At 38.2% G+C, this 23119-nt stretch overlaps 1 protein-coding gene across 1 annotated transcript in view; it reads right to left on the bottom strand.

Moving 5' to 3' along the window:
* Positions 1–16003, bottom strand: part of ADAMTS19 (ADAM metallopeptidase with thrombospondin type 1 motif 19) — a 139102-nt gene extending 123099 nt beyond the window's left edge. The window contains exons 1-2 of the mRNA XM_058826247.1: positions 15821–16003; positions 14211–14821 (exon numbers count right to left, since the gene is read on the bottom strand). Coding sequence (XP_058682230.1) covers positions 14211–14821; positions 15821–15905 — 696 coding nt within the window. The 5' untranslated portion in view covers positions 15906–16003. The remainder of the gene's footprint in view (positions 1–14210; positions 14822–15820) is intronic.
* Between the last annotated feature and the right edge of the window lie 7116 nt (positions 16004–23119).

Genomic DNA, 23119 nt, shown 5'->3' with positions numbered 1-23119 from the left:
TTTGCAGTACATGAGCTTCCACTTTCCTTCACCTAAACAGTTTCATGTTCACTCAAGAAAAGCATTCCACAATTATATCTTTAAAATCATAAATCCAAAATTATTAATACCTGAAGATTTGCACTTAGCAACTACAAACTAAGAAGTGCAGACTTAGCACATGCATGTTCTTATTTATTTTCTTTATGGCATGTTCTTATTTCTTTTCTTTATGCAGGATTCTAGAAGTTTATCAGGTACAGAAAGCCTATGACTTCCAGCACAGGTAACTTAATTTATAAAATTTTAAAACCAAATTTGCATTTCAGATCCAACTGCTACAAGGTATCATTGAAATGAAATATATGTCAATTAAAAACCTGTTTTCAAGACACATAGGATTAATGACACACTGAAAATACCCTTGATTTTTAAACTAACTTAAATTGAAAAACAATGTCATTCATTTCCCACAGGCAACTATGCAATGATTGACTAATATTATTAAGAAAGGAGACAGCTATTGGCAAATCCGACCTCCTCATCAGCACTGTAGCTATTTAATGTTCAGAATATCCACAATTGCACACAAGGCACACTCTGTAATCCTTAAGAAAAAAATACAATACTTTCATCCTAAGATGCCTAAAACAATGCAGATTTTATGGCAACTATGACTATGTCACAAAAGACAGCAATATGTAATGTGCCAATCCATCATGTTCTAAGTTTATGGTCTCTTTCTCATCATTTCTTCCTTCACTCAGTAGCTTCTATCCTTTACCTTAGAAGGTTGAACTGATCTGTAACACTAACTAGAAGTTGGAATTATTCCTCTCTCTCATGTACTTTTGGCTTCTATTACAGAAGAAACAGAAGCTCCATGGAAGGGCTAGAAAGCCTTAAAGGCTGACTGTTTAGGTCAGTAACGTAAGATGAATAACTAAAATCATAGAATGATTTGGGTTGGGAAGGACCTTAAAGATCATCTCATTCCAACCCTTCTGTCATGGGCAGCGACACCTTGCACTATGCATACCCCTTGCATATGGGGCATCCACAGCTTCCCTGGGCAACCTGTTTCAACACCTCACCACTTTATGAGTAAAGAATTTAGTCCTAATTTCTGATCTAAGCTTTTATTCAGTTTTTAAGGCATTTCCCTTACCCTGTCACTCCAAGACCTTGCAAAAAATCCCTCTCCAGCTTTTTTCTACACCTACAGTCAGATCAGAAGAGACTTTCTCAATTACAGAATGTTAAAAGGGAAGACAAATTAGGGTGTTGTTCTGGCCACAATGATGACTCTCAGTCAGTTCTGGGAAATACATGCTTAATAAAGAATAGAGACAAGATACAGTATTCCATTCTAGCTGTCTAAACACTAAGATTTAGATCTGATTTCATACTGATTTAGATCAATGGTAGTGTTTTGATAGTAAATATAAAGTTATTTTAGATAATTAAGATTCTGAATTTATGCTATGTCACAAAATCCATTGCCTATAGCCTTAAGTTACAAAAATAATTTTTTCTAAAGTAATAAAGAATGCATGGAGTTAGAGCCACTAAAGAGAAGACAACTAGAAGGCAATGTCTGCATAAAAATAAAAAATTGGCCACCTAACTTATTCCGCTTCCCTTGCATTAAAAAATCACTATAATAATTACAATTATATTAAAAGAACAGAGAAAATTTCCTTACAGCTCTAAATGATCATCTACAGATAGAAGCGTTTTTTAAAAAAAAAAGAAAGTTCTTTCAGTGGTCTCCTAGCATCTTGGTTTTCAGGTTTCATTTTTTGATCTGTCCTTATGAGAGCTACAGAATTAGTTTTTTCATTTTTCTCAGTTCTCATTTTCATGTAGGCATATATTCCAAGAAGCTGGAATTAATAAAAGGGCCATGTCTTCAGTTTGGTTCATTAAAAACACAATGATCAGAGCTGACTGTGGTTCCAGCACAGCTTCCACATGAATAAAAAAAAAATAACCACCAGTACAAAAGGAAGCATTAACCAACTACCAAGGCTGCTAAACATAGGCAAAAAACTAAAAAGTATCAAATGCTTGCATACTATGGACAAAGGTCTTCATTTTGCCCCTTGTACAATCTTGTATTAAATATACATTTTATGTGGTTGCATGACTGCAACTCCATTGCTGGTGCATATACCAACTGACAAATGAATAAAAATGCTTCCTGTCTCTTGCCTGAAATGTTCTGAAAAGCCTTACTTTATTTTCCTTCAAGAAATATGCTGGGGCAGTATGTTCAAGCAACCACAGATGACTAATACAGGCCAATAAAATAAACTACAATCAAAATGAAAAGCAAAGTACAATTATATTTGAGCAAGTCTGACACAGCCTTTACTTGCAGAATCCAAAGAAGAACTGAAATAAAAATCCATTTATAAAACAGTCATCTAACCTGTAAATTTTGTCTATCATGTTGTCCTAACTAAGTAAGGCATGATGTTAACAACCATCTGCTTTTATTCATCAAGTACATGCTATATAAAATGGAACACAACCACTGACTTACTGTTAAAAAAAATAAAACTCACAAACCCAGCCATAACTCCTTTCCAGAATAAATACAAGAGCTTCTATATAGTGAGCCAGGATTTAAAAAACTTTATTCCATAAAACTTAAGTTAAAAATTCTTTACAATGAGCTGGTTTAGTGATATTTCAGATTACTTATTTCACAGCAATATTTGAATAGTTATTAATACTGTCCAAAAAAGACTGTTTGTGGAGCTAAACATGACTAGTTATAGAAAAAGCAACACCTATGAAAACATATCACCTAAGGAAAAAATCCTTGCAATTAAAGACTCAGTGCTCATAAAGATGTTCCTTTAGAACATTTTGGTGTAATAGGAGTAACTTCAGCAATTCTTGTGGTAAGACTGAAAACCACTCTCTTGGAGTATGAATCAGAGCTGTACCTTTAGCTAATGAAGCAGCTATTAAATCCATTTCTTCAGAGCAAGCCCAGATTTCATCCCATCAAAATCTGAAATGGTATTTTATGGATGAGCACTAAGCATTCTACACCTAGTTGCATGCAGGAGGTTAAATAGGAAATAACAACTGTAATCTGCATTAGACAAAACACCTAGACTAGTACCAAGAAGACCAATACAAGGATCCAAGTTTAAATTGATTCATCCTTGCAAAACACTTAAATAGTGCGCACCAATGAGTTATCATCATTCAAACCCATGTGCTTTCATGGTAGCCACAGAAGGATATGGCACAGTTCCAAAACCCACCATGATTGTCCATAGAGAAATTTAATCTCTGCTAATCCTTACTGAAATATCTATCCACTACTCCATTATCTTGTTTTGTTTTTTTTTCTGACAGGAGCTGAACTGCTCCTATTATTCCTACTATTAAACATTATTTAATTCAAGGCAACACTCCATGAAACTCAGTTTCGCTCAAATCTGCAATCTGCCAAAATTACTAACTGTGGAAAGCAGTAATTCAAGAAAGGAAAATAAAATATATTTATAGGTATAGAACTACAATTCAACAAATAAAGTTAGTCCTTCTATAAAATAAGGTTATGCTTAGGGTTTTTATATCTCTATCTAGAATTACATTAATCCAAACCAGACAGCTTTAAGAGAAATAAGCAAGACTGCCACAACATTGTTTTAAAAAGTTGAAAATATATAAAAGTCATATTCTTCTATGACTCCTAACTGGTTTTTTTTCTAAACTATGCAATTTTTTGCTTTTAACTTCCAAATCTAGACCCTTTTTCCCTTTTCGAGGGGAAAAAATATCAATTTATCTTTTCTTGCACAAAAAATCTAAAGCTCTGCTATCCTTAGGAAAGAAGGTACCGTACCGTAGCTGATTATTTTTCAAGAATTATTATTGAAACTAAAAGAAGAAATATAAATTTTGATCATGTTTTTTTTCCTTTTAAGGAAAAAAAAACCCTTGATTTTATGTGCATAAGAACACAAATTATGATCAGAATGGAGCTTTGACATTAGCATCTTGGACAAAGTACCACCAGTCTGACTGGCCACTTTTAAACAAAGTCAGTTATATGAAATAAGCAAAGGATTTATTACCCAACATAAAGCAAAAAGGAAAGGAATTATTTCCTCCCATCATTTCCAATGCAAATGATTTCATATTGGAAGCAAAAAAAAACCAAAAAAAAAACCTAAAGAGACATCCAAGAAATGTATTATTATGCTTCCTTAGACAGGTTACTACAGAAAAAACAGGTAATCAGACAGAAAAAGGGAAACATGCTATAACTATCAGCCAGAAGCTGGAAAACTAAGCTTTTTATATGCCTAATTGCATCCATTTTACTCTATAAACCCTCTTCCACTTAAAACTCACTCACTACCCTCATCTGTTTCTAAATAAATACTTGAGGTGTGGTCCACTGGTGTCACAAAGAAACAAAAAAGACTGGCAATCTCTTATTTAGACACAAAATCACCTACACAATTTCCTGTCTCCTAACTTACAAGATTGTCAATTCTCAGAAAGTTTCAAAAGTTGTGCAAATTAGAAGAGTTTCACACAAAGCTTGCAACAAAAACACATACAGACAGCTTCATGTTTAAGAGAAGAATTTTCAAAATAAAATTGAGTAAGAACATAAATACTAAGAGAATGTGAGTCCCTTATGACGTCCCTTTTATCTCCTGTCTCTCACTTCCAGAGGAAAACCAAAGTACTTCATACATACCTTGAAGCACAGTTACATCTGAGTTTTCAAGTTTATAATCCAATTTCCAGGCTATTCAGACAAAAACAAATAAATTCAACTAACTACCCAACCAACCAAAAACAACAACAAAAAAACCAAACAAGCAAAAAAAAAAAAAATACCCAAAAAAAAACCCAAAGAAAAAAAAGAGTACTCCAAATTGTAAGCACAATTTAATTTAAAACAGTTTAATGTTTTATATAAAAGATGGCATTACTGCAATGGCTGTAGCCATCACCTGGGCACTTCTACCACCCAGCATCCCCTGAATCCCAGAGGGACATAAAAGGACATTTACTTTGTACTGAAGCATGAAAAGTTGTCCCCAGATGAATTAAATCACAGGCAGAAGTATCTGTATTTTCCTTAACTTGCTGCTATCTAAATAAGCTTGCCCTGACTTGACCCAGTTAAACTTCTGACATCTAATGAGAACTTAAGGTAGCACAGCTGAGATCATAAAACAAGCATATGCAATTGTTGGAAGATAATCACACAGAAACTAAATCACTTCACAAGTCAGTTTTGGGCACATTTCTACATTTTTGGATGCAAAACTCATTCAGAAAATAATTCTGAGTGAAGTACTGGTAGACCCAAGAAAAACATTCAACAGCACAGGCTTCCAAAAAAATTTTATTTCTATTCACTTACGTGCAGATGTATGTATTATTAGCAGCTAATGTTAGGAGATTGATTTCTCATTCTAAATCAACTGTTCTAAAATTAACACTAGAAATATTCTTCATTCTTTTACTACCAAATAATACTTATTGCTTATTTATGATGGCATATGAGAAGCAATAAAAATAAACAAGAAGACCAGATTGTCCAGGCAATGACATGTTAACAGCAAAAGTTTAACTGAATAATGCACTGCAGATGCACATCTGATCTTAAAACTAATATAGATGTTTTGGGCTGTTGGTTTATAAAAATTTGACCAACTACTGTCTGGATCTGCAATATAACACAGATGCTCATACACATGCTCAGTATACTTCACACTATTTCTACTACACTGTTGATTCGCAAGGAGAAACCAACCAGCGCTCCTGCTATATCCCGAAATCACCTGAGAGATCTGAATAAACTAAGGAAAGACACACATAACCCACAGAAAAACTTCTGCAAACACCTCATTCTGCCACAAATCCAAATTGCTTTGTCTCACTTCTTTCTACTGAGGTAGCTCTCCTCATCACATAGCAAAGAGGCATGTATGTTCACCATCTGAATACTACTTCTACATGACCATTGGTTTTCACAGACTCCCCCTTGAATATTCTCACCTTCCATCAATCCCACAGCTCGCACACCTAATGCTTTCTCTTGTTTTTTCCCCCTCTTTCCCAGCTCCTCCTATTTTTATCTTATTTAGCATGGAGATCATGGATGCTGGTCATTTTTTCCCCTGTGACAATCCACCATTAACAACCAAAATAATCTTCACTCCTGCAAGAAAACATTTTACAAAGAAAGACAAAGAACAGTCCTTTTAACATAATATTACAAGGGTTGCAACATGGAGAACATTTGGTTCTTTTAAAAATCCTGGTTCATTTGCTAGTGAAGAAACAATTGGCAGATACATGAGGTATAGGAGCCAGGGATACATGTTCTGAAGAAAATGTTGGTTTCACTAATGTTAGCAGTAGTACCTGGAAGACACTCAGTGCTCTGCCTTTTCTTTTGAAAGCTACTAAATGCTTTTTAAAGGCCAAAATGCTACTAATTTACTAATTTAATTAATGGATTTACCCAGATTTTCTGATTTACCATCTCACTTCTCTATCTTGAAAAATATCCTTGATATTTCTGTATGTTAATTACAATAGGCAAAGATCCCAAGTGATGCACAGCAATCTCTTTTTTTTTTTTTAAATAAAGCCACTCTAGAGATAGTGTATTTCTCATTTCTAATTATCACTCAGAAATATGTTTCAAAGGAAGTATTTCTACTGAAACCAAGCACTTTAGGAAGAAAGCAGGCAATTATAAGCAGGGTTGGAATCACAAATCAAACTTGTCTCAGGATACAGCACCTGCATGAGTGTAGGATAGCTCTTAGAAGAAAGGAATCATTACCATATGGTCTGAGGCATGGTGTCCCGAAATCTCACATACTATGCAACAGTGTTCAATATTAAAGGAAACAGAGATCATTACAGTTCAAAGGTAGTCTTGGCCTAAGTCAAACCTGATTTTCTAAACCTTTCAGTTTTATATTAACAATACTGTTCCTATGTTTAGAAGACTTATCCTTCTTATGAATTAGGAAGAGTTCTCAGATACACAAAACAAAAATCTAACCAAAAAATGTTTCATCCAGAAAGATAAAGGGGAATAGCAACAGACTGCAGCACCAAAACCCAGGAGGGAAAACAGAAACAAAGAGGGTTCATTCCTTTATCGTTAAGCAGATCTTTGTTGGTTTATGGCACTTAATGACAGTAATAAAACTTTTAAAGGGATGCCATCTCCAGTACTCATTTTCTTTATTAAAAAGAAAGAAAACAAAACAAACCCCACCCCACAACCTAGATTTAATAGTTCTGTTTGTAATTAACTCCCTGTTCAGCAAGTTTGTTACTAGCGTTACTAGTGTTTTGCTTGTACATATATGCTAGTTATTTCAGCTGGCCACAGTCACTTCCTCCATTTTAATTTTCTTGGGTTTCTCTACTGTGTGTTTCATTAGATTGCCAACGTGATATTTTAATAAAGAGATTAAAATATAACAGAGAGAATACAAACACAGCAGCTAAGCTTTCGCTGGAGGCAAAAATGTGGCAGATGTGCCTCTCCCTAAGCATGCAGTAAACAGTAACTTCACGTAAACAGCTTGTTTTGTCCTGTTGGAAACCAGACTTCCTACAGGACTGGCTGCCCTCCTCTTTCCCACCTTCCGTTTTCATGTAAATGAAGGAGGAACAACCTAGGTGTGTTTCAACACAGACATTGAAAGACTTGTTCATCAAGGACCACTACCACATCTCAGTGATTCTTATGAGGAGATAGCACTAATTTTTTGTCCAATGCTTTATTTTCCCAGGGACATTTGTTTTTTGGTTGGGTTTTGGTTTTTTTTCCCCCAAGAAAAAAAATCTCAAAACACTTTTATAACAGAGCAAAGCTGCTTTCAGTTCTAACATTTCCACTCATGCCCTACCTTGCTCACCAATTTATACTGATTATAAATTTTATATAGCCCATTTAAACATGTTTAAAACACAAATAAAGCACACTTTAAAGTCAACAAAGCAAACCTTGTTGAACCTGGGAATTCTCAGTATGGGATACTCATAGAGTACCCTCATTCTCACATTTATTTCTGTCCCTTTCCGTAAAGTTTCCTTTCTCTAACAAACTCATAACAAAACAGTTGGCAGACTGCTTCTATGTGTTCTCCCTTCATTTAAGGATCCCAGGAAGGAGGGTGAATAGGAAAGAGTGTGTACATAATTTTATCCTGGCAGCCTGTAAGGATAATCCTTATTAATTTTGTAACCCTCCTTCTGCAATATCAAGCTTTAGCAGGTATGGATCATACAGACCATAAAGACTGTTAGCATTCTCTTTTCTATACCATTTTATGAAAAATTGTTGGTGATCTCTGTTTTCTAATGCTTACCACCAGCATAAAAGAAGCTGTAATTGTCTCAAATTACTTTTGGAAACATCTGGTGTGGAAGTTACTCAATATGGATGTGTAACTACAAGGGTCACTGAGGTGGGGAGGAAGGGGCACTATATTTGGTTGACAAAAGGCTGGGTATTTAACCCATTTCAACTTGCATGTTGGGTCTGTATGATTCAGGATGTGTAATGGGGTAGTTGCATTCGAGCCTGATAGAAGCAAAAAGTCCATTGAAGACTCAGAGCCTTACAGCAGCAGCTTACATCCTGTAATAGTACAGCCTCCCAGGGTGATGTATGAAGCCGAAATGTATGAGTTGTTCTGACCACCTGCTCCCAGAAGCTGACAAAAGCAGGGATACTCACAAAAGCAAGATTTTAGCTTGCATGTTCACTGCACAGCAAAGAGACTCATTACTCACACCACATGCAAACAGCGTATTTACCCTCAATCTATCAGAGCCTATGCCAGGAAAGGAGTTCCAGCAGGTTAGTATTTTGGTTGCACACTGAAAGCTGTGCAACCAAAAGGAAGAAGTTCAGTACAGCTCTACGAAACTGTTTGAGTTGCCCAAAAATTCAACTATACTTGCCATATCAGGCACTACTCTCATTGCAGGAATCACAAGGAAGTGTAACTAAAAACTATATTCACTGGGATTTTCCCACATAAAAATGTTGGAACACTGCGCTGAAAAACCCCATGTAGGAAGGAAGATGTCAAAACACAGATTCTGCCTTTTCTTAGGCTGAATCCTACCCGCAAAAGTGACTGTATGCAGAGTTCTAGGAAGGTATAAACTTCTCAATTGATTTTACTACTATTGCTCATTCCAATTTTATTGTGCTTGCTCTGAGACAAGCTACCAAGTTAGGTCTTCAATGGAGGGGTACCAAATAATAATTCCAGTGTTCTAGAAGTTCTAGTGTCCTGAATGTAAGGGACATGAGAAATTAGAATATCTTAAGAAATCTAAAATATTTTTAATTGATCATGTGTCATTCAATTACTAGTAGTTAATAACAATAATCTTCAAAACTAATCTTCACAAACTTTGTGTCAGAAGTAAAAAAAGCTATGCATTTCCTGTAGAGTTGTTTCAGGTTTTTTTTTAATCTTACTGAAGTGTTATACAACACTTCTGTGAGCCAGTAAAGGCACATACGTTTTTCACATCCTTATTTACTAGTTTTATTGTAAAAGTAGGACATTACAATCAGAAATACTCATTGAAATGTTGTTCTCCAATGATACTTGTCACATTTCTGCATGGCACAGAACAACTGTCATCCACTCTTTTGCTGATGTTGGCAGCATTGCTTTGGATAGAGCTATTTAGGTGAAGCACTGGTCTATAAACTATTGATCAGACATTTAAATATTTGCTTGTTACTGGCAATAAGGCCTAATAAAAGCACCACATGTTTCCACAGAGAGAGCTCTTCCCTGGACTGGAGATATGCTAAGATTTGTTCCAATTCAAGCAACTGTGAAAATGCACATTACTTTTAATTGCAAATAATATTTTTTACACAGATTCATCAGAACTATAAATATGCTATTTCTATATTCACTTTCTTAAGATCCAGTGAAAATCAGATGAATTTTAAAACTTCTCTCCAGAAAAGTAATGCAAATGTCAATGTTGTCTTCTTAGGTAGAGTTCCAGAGATGTTCTGTTAGTCAACCTGCAAAAAGCTGAGATGAACAGCATAGCAGCAAGCAGCTGCATTATTCTGTCCATTCTCTCCGTATACATTTGCTCCTGTTTGCACTTCCTGAAAGTCTAAACATACTCCATTGCTTTAGAAATAAAAAGCCATTCAGATATTTTGTCAGCCTAAACAGAAATAGCTGCTCTCTATTTATTGCAGACTGCTTCAGTGAAAAGAAGAAGAAACATTAAGGCAATCCCTGCCTGTCAGTACACAGCCACAGAGTACTACCTAAGGAATTCATTACTAAGAAATAATTGTAGCAACACCTCTCTTTTTGAAATGAAATGAGTAGGGGATAAAGCACATATTTGCTATGTTTACAGCACACTGTGGAAAAAGCAGTGAGACTACTTCAACTTTCATTCTAGCAGTAGATAAAGAATCAGCAGTCCTATTTCTTCATTCTAAGTCCACAGTAAATTTCTCCTACAACATGCTATAAAAAATTACCATGTATATATTAATATATATATATAACCAGCCACAAATAAAACTGTTCAGTAACTTTTGACATGATTTCTTTCTTATTTCAAATATTATGTGGGAACACAAGCAAACAGAAGAAACAATCATTTAAATAATTAATGGTCCAGCTCTGCAATTCATCACTTTCAGATGAACAATCTCACTGGCACCAGCAGGACTGTTTACATCCTGGTATTTGGCTAACCATGAACAAGAAGTAGGGAGTCAGCATACAGATGGGAGAATCCTTGGAAACCTCTCCTCATTCATCTTCCCAGAGCACCAGTGCAGAATCCCAAAACGTACTCAGAGTAAATCCCACTGAGATCCAAACAGATGTAAGCATCCACAAGTGTTTTCACCAAGGAGTTGGAGACGACTGTCACCACTGATCATGTGAGCTATGAGATTGCACCAAGGTCACCACAATGAAGTTGCTAGATAGTCCATGCATTATCTTCAATCTTTAGACACATTAGAAGATAACCATTGAATTATATTTCATTTGTCAAGATTAAGTGGCTGAATGAAGACACTTCTGAATGCTTGCAGTCAGAATTTGGTTAATTATTTTCTAGCAGTACAGCTTTCATTTCTCACTTGTATTTTGGCATGATGTGTTAGGAGCCCCTCTATTATTACCCCTCCATACTGGTTCTTGATAAGCACCTTGAGAAAAAACATACTACTGAAGCTCTCAAGACCTGTGAAATGATATGGGGAAGCTTTAACATTGTTCTGTATGTTAGATGCTTTACACAAATGCAACCAGTGAAATATTCAAAATCTAAATTTCAGCTTCAGAGGGATAAGATCCCTAACATCTTCAGCAATTGTTCTTTCAGTGTACAGAAGTTGATAACTACACAGACTTTTTTTTTCCCTATTTCCTGAATATCACTGGCACATGAGGTCTCTGTGTGCTTTGAGAAACTGAAACCGATACCAGCATCCTATGAGGATGGTACAACAATTTCACTTAAGGCCTCTCTTTAATTTATTGAAGATGCAGTACCTTTTGACAAAACTAGTCCCACAGCAACAGCCATACCGCACTGCCAGGTATAACCTTTCCCTGCAGATGATGGCCAAACTACACTCCTTCACCCTTTCTCCTGCGTAGCATAATCACTGCTATCTGTCAGACTACACCTTATTTCCTTGGTCAGTAAAAAGACTCACTAAAAAGCTATTTCTGAAGAGCAGAATGGTGTAATCTAGTCTGCATATCAGCCCACATTTGACTTTCCAAAGTGTATGCAGCTTACTAAACCTAACCCAACGTCTGCAAAGCTTGGAAATGAGAGTATATCTAAGACATTTGTATTTTCTCTGAAATGTCTTTATATTTAAAACAAAAAAATAAATTCTAATTACGGCAACTACCATAAAATATTTGTGGGGACAAGTTTCAATGTTAGTTTACACATTAAAAAAGAGAATGTAGTTTGAAATACGGCTTGGCTCTATTTGCAGGCTCAGGCCTAGATGAAACAGGATGGAATATCCAATGCATGTTAGGAATTTTTTTTTTTCAATACTCTTGGAAACTCAGCAACTTATGTACATAATATGAGCAATGACTGAATAAAGAATGAAAAATTATTTAGGATTTGTTAAGACAACTTTGACATAATAGCACTGTGCCATTTTTTTTTAACTATGCCTAACACAGCAATACTCTCAGGAAGAACACCTGCTTAACTATATCACCACAAACAAGACAGTGCAGTTGAGGATCATGACAACATCAGTTGCCAATTTTATTTGAGATACACAAAATACTTTGTGTTTCAGCTGCAGTTTTCTAGATGGGGAACATGATCTGAGCACATGCATGCTTAGATGGCCAAAGGCTTTGGAGTAAGGAGGTCTTCCTAGTAAAGTCTAACAGAATCAAAAATCTGTTCTTATAAAACTGGGATCTATCCAAAAAGTGAATTTCAATTTATATAATAAATCAGAGGTGTTACAGACATGCAATTATGTGCATCACTTTTGAGTAGACATAATAAAAAGGTAATCATTATTTCCACCAATTTCTTTAAAAATATTTTCTAATCTAATTTTACCCAAACACAATGTAGAAGGAAGTAAAACCCTCAAACTAAGAAGGAGTGCAGAAGTCAAATGCTTTTCATGAGCACAAAACTCTTCTACCCAATTGTGTTCAAACTACCATCAATTAACTTTCAATATCTTTCTCCACAATTCTACTACCATGCTTCGGAAAATATGACAAACTATCAATACTTAGATGCCAACCACTTAGAGCTGTGTGAAACTTGGCGTTTTCACTTTGCAGGAGTGCAGGCAAATATTTTATTTGGTGTCAATCCACCATTTTCAGTCTGTGCTGATTTTTAAATAAGTTCAAATAGGCAAATGAATGAGCAGTCAAAATTTCCACATTTTACCTGGTTTCACTTCATGGCCATACAAATAAAAAGGCATACCCTCATGAACCAACAATGGAACAAGTTAGATGTTCAAATTCAGAAATACAAGAAAATATCTATCATGCGGTTATGGTGATTTACACCCAAATGTCAGGATCATGGAGGATGTTAACCCTCTCTAGCACCATTACTCTCTGTATTTTAATTCTGTAAAGTGCTGCAAGCATGTGCATTTATGATGCTATAGAAAGGCCCCAAATGAGAATAATAGTAGCAATAATTGGGGTTTTTTTAGATCCCGCCAGCACTCTATACCATCACAGGTAAACTTTTTTGCTTTCTACACTTTCCATCCACCTGCAAGTACCTTAGGATTGCAGCTCCTTGGATCATCACTGCTCCTGTCAGTGTACCAAATTCTGCTCTTTATCTGGCAAAAATCATGAGTGATTCGCAACAGAAATAATAGCAGGGGAAGCTTGTTTTAAACAACAGAAGTCTACCACAGAAGTAGTAACAATTGAAAAGGTCTGACTGTGTTAAGATTTCTGCTGGGAACATGCTCATTGCATTCTTCTATGGAGGAGTTAAAAGGAAAGAAGCCCCAAATTCAAATAACAATAGGTACCACATGTGGAAAGCTGTGAGGTAGAGAAAAAAGGCCAAAGAGATGAAAGCAAAGAAATAATGAAAAGGAGAAACGAGACACTGGTAAAATACTGGTAGAAATAGAAAAGACGGAACAGTTTGAAAACTGAGATGTAGAAGGAAGATAATACAAATAATGGAAATAGCTTCAGAATACAGGATGAGAATGAAGAACAAATGGATTACAGGTGGACTGAAGGAGAGATGATGAGACAGAGAAAAGAAAGGAGAGGGAACATGGAGGTATCTAATTACAGAACTCACTGGAGGCAAGATAAAATTACAGATGGAGATGAGAAAAGTTTAAGAAAGGATGGTATGAGAAGATGGAAATCCACAACCCGAGATGTATGTATCTGGAAATGGAATAAATAAAATCACTATTGTACAGGCTAAAGGCAGAATTAGGATTTGAGAAATGTTATGAGAAGAGTATGAATAGGAAAATGGATTAAAAAAAAGGTTATGTACAGAGGTAGGACACAAGATGCTATGAAAGAAACAAGACCTTAGGAAAGGAATGGGAATGAAAAGCAATAGGTGAAGCAGGGACTTGGATGGAGAGCTAGCTGCTAGCCCAGGTGCATGCAAGGTCATCTTACCAGTCCACCACAGGTACTGAAGGAGGCGAAGGAGCCCGGGTAGCGGAGGACAGCACCACTGTAGTAACAAGCTCTCTCAGGTTGCGACTGTGCGGCACTGGGTGGACTTTTGCCATCACCCCTGAGCCGCTCTTCCACAGCAAAGCCAGGAGCCAGGAAGCGGCTGTCCCTCTTGAGCAGCAGGTAGAGTTCCCGAGCAAAAGCTGGGATCCTCAACAGCACTTCATCTGCATCCTCTACTGGAGGTGGTGGAGGGGGGGATGGTGGTGTTGGCAACTGAGAGGCAGCACCAGACCCCTGGGGCAGGGGGGACCAGTGGTAAAACTCCTGAGACTCATACTCATCCTCAGTGTCCTCTTCCTCTGCTGCCTCCCCTACAGCCTGTGCCTGCCCATCCACCGAGGAGGAGACTGAGCGCACCTCTCGGGAACTGCCAGCCACTGGACTAGGTGTGACTGGGGCACTGAAAGTGCTGCTTCGGTTCCCACTACTAGGGTCGACACTGCAACCCCCACCACCACCACTGCCACCTGTCGGCTCCTGCTGGCCCGGGCTCCATAGGGCAGGGAAGACGATCTCCCATTCTTCAGTTTCTTCTGAAGCATGGAGACCTGCGGGAAATCCGGCAGATGCTTTAAATGAGTGGAGCACTGAGGCATCCAGTGCATGCCAAAAACCTACCCTTTACCCAACACAAGATGGTCCTTCTTACTCTTAGACCAACAAGCATGCCACAAAATATACTGTAGGGCTCATCTGTCCCTTTCATCTTGTCCTCACACACAATAGGGAGGGCTAGATGGGTCTGTGCCTATTGATGTGTCTGGAACACACCAAGGTCCTGCATAACACTAAGAAAAAGTTGTACTCCAAGCTGGCAGAAATTGTGTTCGTACCAGTAGCTGGAGGTGTTCTTCCTTTTGATCACCAGCTCCAAGCAAGGGAAGTGGCATAAACCCTTCACCATTTAGACAAAGTAACAACTTTTTCATATTAGAAAAAAAAAAAAAAAAATTGCTGAAGAACCTAAAAAAATTTTAAAATTGCAACCTTCTCAGCATGCTGTGCTAGACCCATTATGCCTCCCAAAGTTCGGCCAAACACACACACACACACACACACACACACACACACACACACACACACACACACACCATGGCTGCACATACAAGTGGGAGTTGCGTGCACATGCTGTCTCATGATCATTCTTATAATGAAACTGAAGTAAAGTCACTAACTACTCATGTCCGCATATCCCACACACTCTACATCACAATACAACCAAAGTCCGGTATGCCAGCATTATGTTTACAAAGATCTGAGTACACACAACCTCCACCAGCCTGACACAGGAAACAGTTTTATTTACACATTCATCTCACTCTAGGAACTGCTCAGCCGGGAGAGATGACAGGGCTGCTTGTGGAAATCAGGTCTCGTACAGAGGAGCGCTGCACAGTGCACCCTCACAGCCGAGGTGCGCACTATCTGATCACCCATCAGTTACGGGGGGCGGCGCGGTTAACAATGGCCAGGTACCGCCACCGGCAGCCGGCGGGGCGCGGAGGCCACCCCGGGCTCGGCCCGTCCCGCGAAAGGCGCGCACTTACCTGCGCCGAGCCCGCTTGACAGCACGCACAGCTGGTAGAACACGCAGCACACGCGGCTCAGGCGCATCCTCCCTCCCAGCGCCATCGGCTCCGCGCCCGCGGGACGCCGGCCGGCAAGACACGCAGGGCTGTGCCGAGTCGAGCAGGGAGTGCCGCGGGACGCAGCCACCTGGGCGCCCGCGGAGAAACTGCGGGAGAGCGCGAGTAGCGCGTCCCGCCGGGGCGGGAGGGCGGGCGGACACAACCGGCGGCGCGGGATGCGCGGCGCACGGCGGCCGGGCGTGCGTGTGCGTGTGTGTGCGTGTGTGTGTGTGTGTGTGTGCGCGTGTCTCTGTCTGTCTGTCCGTGTGTGTCCGTGTCCGTGTGTGCGCGTCTCTGCGTGTGTGGGGGCGCGGGCAGGCGGGAGCGCGGCCCGTGCGCGCACACAGCGCCCGGCGGCGGGCGGGCAGCTGCGCCCCGGCGGCAGCGACCGCGCTGCCCCCGCCCGCCGCTCGCCCCCACGGGGCGGGACGCGCCGGGCCCCGTCCCGTCCGGCCCCGCCCCGCCCCGCCCGGGCGGGCACCCGGCGCGGCCCCCCTTCCCTCGCCTCGCCACAACCCCGCCGCCGGGCCGCGGGCAGTCGCCCGGGCGGGTCCAGGAGCGGCCGAGCCGCGGCCGCGGTCCCGGGAGACGGCGCTTCGCACCCCGCCCGTGAGGGGCGCGCACCGCGTGCGGCCCGGCGGCAGGAAGGGTTCCCCTCATCCCCGTCTCCAGCAAGGCGCTCAAAGGAGCCTTTGCCTAAATTCAGGGGGCAGCAGACACTGACCGCTTTTGCCTAGTCTCGTGTAATATGATTCTAAGCTCCTTTTGCCCCTACCACGCAGCTCCATGGAAACCCATCACTTTCCACGCCGGCCCTTGTCAGCAGAGGAATGAGTAAATGAGGAGTGAGCAAAAAGCTTTTGCTGCACATCTAGCATCAGCATGAACTGAAAAAGCAACAGGTAAAGACGTCCCTCTAAAACTCGGATTTTGTCATAACTTCTGCTGCTTTACCTACTGTTGTTGGTGTCAAAGGTGATTGCTGTGCCTTAGGGGAAGGCAGAACAATCCAGTGGGGTGAGGAAAGCCATCTGTGCCGTTAATGGGAAGTTGAGAAGTTGAAAGAATTCTTTCTAGAAGTTAGCTGTAAAGTTAGAAGTTAGCTGTAAAATGAAAAGCAAAACATACAAACAAACAAAAATCACGTGTTACAGCTCCAAATAAAAAACACGTTTGGACTCCACAGAAGCCAAATGCAGCTGGCTTTTGGTCTCTGCTCTGTTCAGCAGCTACTTGAAAAGTATGCTGCATGGGTAGGTATTCTCAGCTGACTCCAAAATAGTATTTTTGATTACTTGTTTCATTTATAGGGAGAAAAGGTTATCGTACGCTGGTCTTTTTCTCTTTTATTTTTTTTTTTTTTTTCCTACTCTTTTTGGCATTTGAACTGACTTACAGTAAGCAAAATTGAAGGGACTCGGTTAAAACAAGATGAATTGATTAAGAAGAGGGGAGTTTTTCAGGGCTCCAAATTGGTATTTGCCTGATAATTAGGTGACCTTAAAATGAATTTCAAGGGAAGCTTTGTTTTCCAAATAAATAACAACGTATGCACTAATTTACAGAGGAATTAGTTGATAGGCCAAATCCTGCAGCCTTTTCATAACCACAAGTCTCCTTACAACTGATCAGGAAGTGCTGCAAAATGTGGTTTATAAGCTCCTGTGAAAATATTAGATACAAATTCTGATTTTATTTTTGTCATGACAAATCAGAATGTACAGGCAAGATGCGAAAATACACAGAACCTTTACTCTGCATACAGTTACATCACAAAACACCTAAATGAATAGCAAGCAGGAATAAGGTAAAAAGATATGGCATGTGAATTTGCTAACTTTAAAACTATGAATTGTTGTAACTGTTTCCAATCTGCTGTAGCTGTTGGTCCCTTTGGACAAAATTCTGCTTCTCTCATTCACAGATATAATCTTAATAAAAAGACAAAAACACTGTTTTTGACAGTAAAATAGGGAGAATTTGGCCATTTCAACACAAACTGCAAAGGATAAAGACACTTTTTAAAATGCGAATTGGGAAAGACTTAAATATGTTTGATTTTATCACCAGCCAAAGAAAAAAGAACATTTCTAATAATTCTCCACATATTAATACAGAGCAAGCTAAAATCAACATGGAGCTTCAACAAACTTCTTTAATTCATTTTATGTTTTCTTTTTATCATTTCAGTAGTTAAAGTAAAAATATAGGAGGAAGTTCTCTATGTTTAAGTCTGGGGAAAGTGCACTATAAAATAGAGCCCCTACTGGTGTTCATTAGTTTTAACAAAGAGTCTGGTCATAGGTTAATGCTGGTAGATGATATTGTAGCCCACCATATGCTAACTGTTGTCTCTGTCAGACTAGTGCAGGGAAGCCTATGTCTAAGAATAAGAATGAGAGAATAAGAATTAAAGGAACAAAACAAAGTTCTGCAGTTAGTTTGCAGAGACAATAATATTATATCCATGTGTACTCTACAAAAGACTATTTTCTTAATTGCAAAGCCATTCAAACTCTGGAAAATTGTTTTTACTTTACTGAAGATATGGTTCAGGAGGTGTTATTAACTATGTATTTGTAAAATTGGAAGAAATAGTATCTTCAGACAAAATGAAAAGAAACGTTGTTTATTTACTCCAGTGAATTCTTAAAACTGCTTTATCTATCTGAAAGGTTGAAGCCTTTTGGCAATTCAAGGGATTTGTGCAGAATCACGAATGTAAAGTATGTGTTAATTTGTAAAATAGAACAATGATTCAGACCATCTTACTGACATAAGGAAAAAATAACAGAAGGTGAAGTAAAGAATATATCCTTATCAGTTTTTCCTGACTGGGATAAATCAGCCTGATTTTATTGAAATCAATAGAAATTCAGTAATTTCCTTTTGTTTAGTCCTCCCTGATGTTAAATTTACACAACTGTGCCATCCCTCCCTTGAGGACTGTCAGGGCAAGGGTTCTCCCAGGCCCAACCACAGGCTGACTTTCCATTTCTTCAGTATGCCAAGATCACTCATGATCACTGGTAACAAAATGCAGACATCTCAAGCCGTCTTCTGAAGGCATCAGATGATTCCCCAACTTCTGCACCCCTCACCCTATGGTTTTATTTAAATCTGTGCTGCAGTTGCTGTCTTACCTTACGTAAGCAAAGACCAAATCCCTGCTTCTCTCAGACCCTCATTGCGTTCACTATCTGTTCAGACTGATTTATTTCTGAGGATTGAGGTAAGTATCAGCTTCTAGCAATATAAACACCACCAACAGTCAGAGACTTTTTCTCCTACCTAATAATTTAACTGTAAAAGCTTATACCAGTTTATACATAGAAAGTGTTTTAAGAGTACCTCAGCTTTGCATTCTATACAATATTTCCTCCAGAAATTGTTACCAGAAAACCGGAAACCTTTAATCCTCTTCACAAGGATATAGCTCTTAATTATTTTTTGCATATGCTTTAAATGTAACTATTGATGATACCATTGATTTAAAAAAAAAATCCTTAAGTATATTTGTTTCATATTTTTACAACTTAAGAAAATATTCTGGATGATTATAAAAAATCTATTCTCTTTTGAATGGGGCTTACTACATTAAGGCCTCATATCATATGTCCCTGAGATTAGAAACAGAAACTCACATCTTCCTGTTTCTGGGGTGCTTTTGCAAATGTTATCTCAGTCTAAATAAACTTGTTTCAAAGAAGATTGAACAAAATATCTTCTAATGCATAGGATACATGTGAAACAATGCTGCAAATTTTCTCCACCTCAGCATGAATGAAAGAAAGCATTTTCTCTTTTAGAAAATGTTGTATTTGCTATCTCTTCAACTGAACAGTGAATTTCCACTGTCTGTTAGCTCACAAACTCTGAACATTTAGTCTGTAATTCTATACTGTTATTTACATGCTCAACATGAGGAGTTTATTTAAAAGGTATGTATTTAAGACCGCTTCAAACAACTTCTCTTTTGCAGCTCTTACTACAGAGCAAATCTTACAGTTACATCTGAACTCAGTAGTACAATCAGATGACCTGCTGAGTAAGATATGTGTCAAACTGCTGTGAGCTTAATACCTCTACTGGTTTAAAGTGTATCAACTTTAAAAAGGCAAAGCTAAGCCCATAGCAGCTCAATGTCACTATGCCACACCACTACTTATGACTCAGTAGAATTTAGCAAGCTCAATTGAATTTACTAAATTCAGCAAAATTTACTCCCAAGTTGTTGCCTTGTGAGTTACTTCTCAAAGTCATATTGATCAATTTGTGGACCGTATTAGCTAAAAATATGCTGTCAATACACAATTTACCCTATTTATTTGGAATGCTTGGCCAAGTTACCACTTCATTAGAATAGACTTTTGTAGTTCTTTTATTATACCCTTTACATTTATTGATTCCTTTTTCAGAAAAAAAAAAAAAGAAAAAAAGCTTGGCAATTGTTTACATTTTGACAGAAAGCTCAACCTGTACAATGGAAGGACTAAAGTGCTCTACTCAAGCTGAAACCACTTTAAAAACAGCAAAGATAAAAATAGCAAAGCATTCTGTGTGAACGTGAGTTGCACACAACTTCCCAAGCTAAAATTTCCCTCAAAGTGGAGCTTCCTTGGATTTCTTAATTGAATCATCTCACAAGCTAATATGTCACCTGATCAATTATGGGGGCAGGCTACTACAGAACGATCAACAAATAGGTCCCATTTTTGGAACATCTTAAAAGAGAAAGGCTTCAAATTTAAAACCTGTAAGTCATCTCTTGGAGAGAACAAAAAAAAAAAGTAAATTTCCAAGAATCACAGAGTCATTCAGGTTAAAAAAGACCTCAGATCATCAAGTCAAAGATTTGCCCTTGGAGAGTATAGAAAAGCAGAGGCTACTTATGGAGAATAATTCACATTGTTGATTCAAATTGTGTGGTTCTTGACAATTACATCTTAAAGTAATACAATAATCCTCTTTTAGAATGCACCTTCAAAATAAAAATAGTTTAGAACTGTAGTATAACTTAAAAATGTATATGAGCACATGGAAACATTAACTACTGAAAAAAAGTAATGAGAGAATACCCTTAAAAAGGACTTAGTGGACACAAAATTCCAAAATAGAGGGAAGTTTTTCCCCAAAATAAAGGTAATGAAACTTAATTCCTCCTTCAAACTGTAAGAATAGGTTAGAAGAGCAAAGAAATTTTTCATCACCGAAAATAGTAGAAATGCTTTCTATAGGAGAATTACTTTATTTGTAGCACTGGTATTATTAAAAAAACCAAAATAAAACACAAGACATCTTCTAATTCATATCAAAAACAAAATCATGGCGTTTGACTAGGTGATTTCATGCTCTCTATGCTCACATATCCGCCTACACTTAAAGGAGGTGGGGACAGCAGGCAGAAATATAAGGAAAAGTTTTGGTAGGAACTGCAAGCATCTGGGACTGAGTACAAAACCGAGCATTTATGATAAAACCAGAATTATTGGCAACTACATTAGTTTATTAGTGAATGTTACGTAGATGTCCGCTATGTTTAAATTAGTAAGTTTAAAATATTCGATAAGCCAGTTATCCCAGCCCTACTAGTCAGCCAGTCTGTTTCAGAATTTATTCAGGTTTTATGCAGGAAAATGGACTAATTATTTCAAGTGAGTTAAAAATACTTTCCATTGCTTCCCTACACAGTTTAGATGCTAAGTTGTATTACCATCACAATCTATTTACAGCATTCTTGCTTCTGAAAAAAAATCAAACCCACTACTTTTAAAGTCAAGGGATCAATATAACACATAAGCCTATAAATGTGAAAAAAGAGTGAAGAATATAGGACAGAGAATGATAATATGAAAGGCAATGCAGGAAAATATGGTATGACATGAAATGCGACTCCAAGAGATGTTTAAAAAACTGATTGAGTTCTAGAGTTTCAAACTGTTAAACTGCAGTTTATCAGTATAGATGCATTATCATTTTTATTATGTAACAATATCTTTATTATTCTACTAATTCACACTGGAAAAAAGGAAGACAACAGGGGGAAAATGGATCCAGGATCAGGAGAAGCAATTGTAGAAGTGATTGAAAACTGATTAAGGAAATGAAGTCAAGTAAAACAAGTGAGGGTACAGAGAAGATCGTGGGATTTTACTTCAAAAATTGTAAGTAAATCAAAGGAAGCAGTCCATGCAAGGTAATTTCCATTCTGTTTTGTGAGGTGAGGCGTACAAATAGCCTTGCTTTCTGAAATACCTTTATATTCCCATGTGGGTTTAAAGAAAGCACTCAATAACAGAGCTAAACAAAGACAATCACTGATTTCTAGATATCATCCTTCTTACCTCTCTGCAACCACTGAAGATGTCACAAAATCTTAGAAATGAAGTTAACTAGTCTCCCAGTCATTATTCATTTAGATGACAGTGTGAATATCCTATTTGCACTTCCCTTTGCCACAGGAGAGAAAGACTTCATTATAGCTACCAGATAAAAAGCAAACATTGTAGAAATGATTTATTTTCTCCTATCTAAAGGATTTATTCATAAGAACTGCTGTGTGGTAGGCTGCAGAACAGGCTGCCTTGCTCTTTTAGCCTCTGTAACTGGGAAACCCATTAAGACCACATGAGTTGTCAAAGCATATGGTATGTTACATACTGTATGAGTACTGTCCACAGGCACTTGCTTTGAAGGCAGGCCAATGGCAAACAGTGGCACCAGGAGACCAGCTAAAATATAGAGGAATCAAGGTGACAGCACATAAAACACAAGTTGTGCAAGACCTCTGTTAAACAGGCAAAAAGCCAAGAACACATGGCTAAAGGGTTTCCAAACTCCTCTCTAGAAGTCTTTTGCTTGAACAGAGGTGGAAAAAAAAATACTGGCATCATATGAGATGTTCTAAGTTTTGCTTAATAATTTTCAACCTCTGCTTCACTCTCTGTCCCATTATACTGAGACAGATAATAATAAAAGTGCAAAAATTGGTGTATTTAAACAAGGTTGGGCAGTAGAAATAAACAAATTGACAAGCCACACAGTGGTGATCATATCCCTGGCCAAAACCAGGAAATGTCAGTCAACAGAGAGTTCAAAGATCTCTACTGTGGAAGAGAGATCAGTCTCTGTTTCCCGAGCTCCCTGAAGATTAAATGTGCTATACATCATCACTGTCTAAAATGTTCAATCATCCAGTAATAGCTATGTATTGTCAGA

This window comes from Poecile atricapillus, chromosome Z, assembly GCF_030490865.1.
Source record: "Poecile atricapillus isolate bPoeAtr1 chromosome Z, bPoeAtr1.hap1, whole genome shotgun sequence".
Taxonomy (NCBI): domain Eukaryota; kingdom Metazoa; phylum Chordata; class Aves; order Passeriformes; family Paridae; genus Poecile; species Poecile atricapillus.
This window is presented reverse-complemented; position numbering and strand designations above follow the sequence as displayed.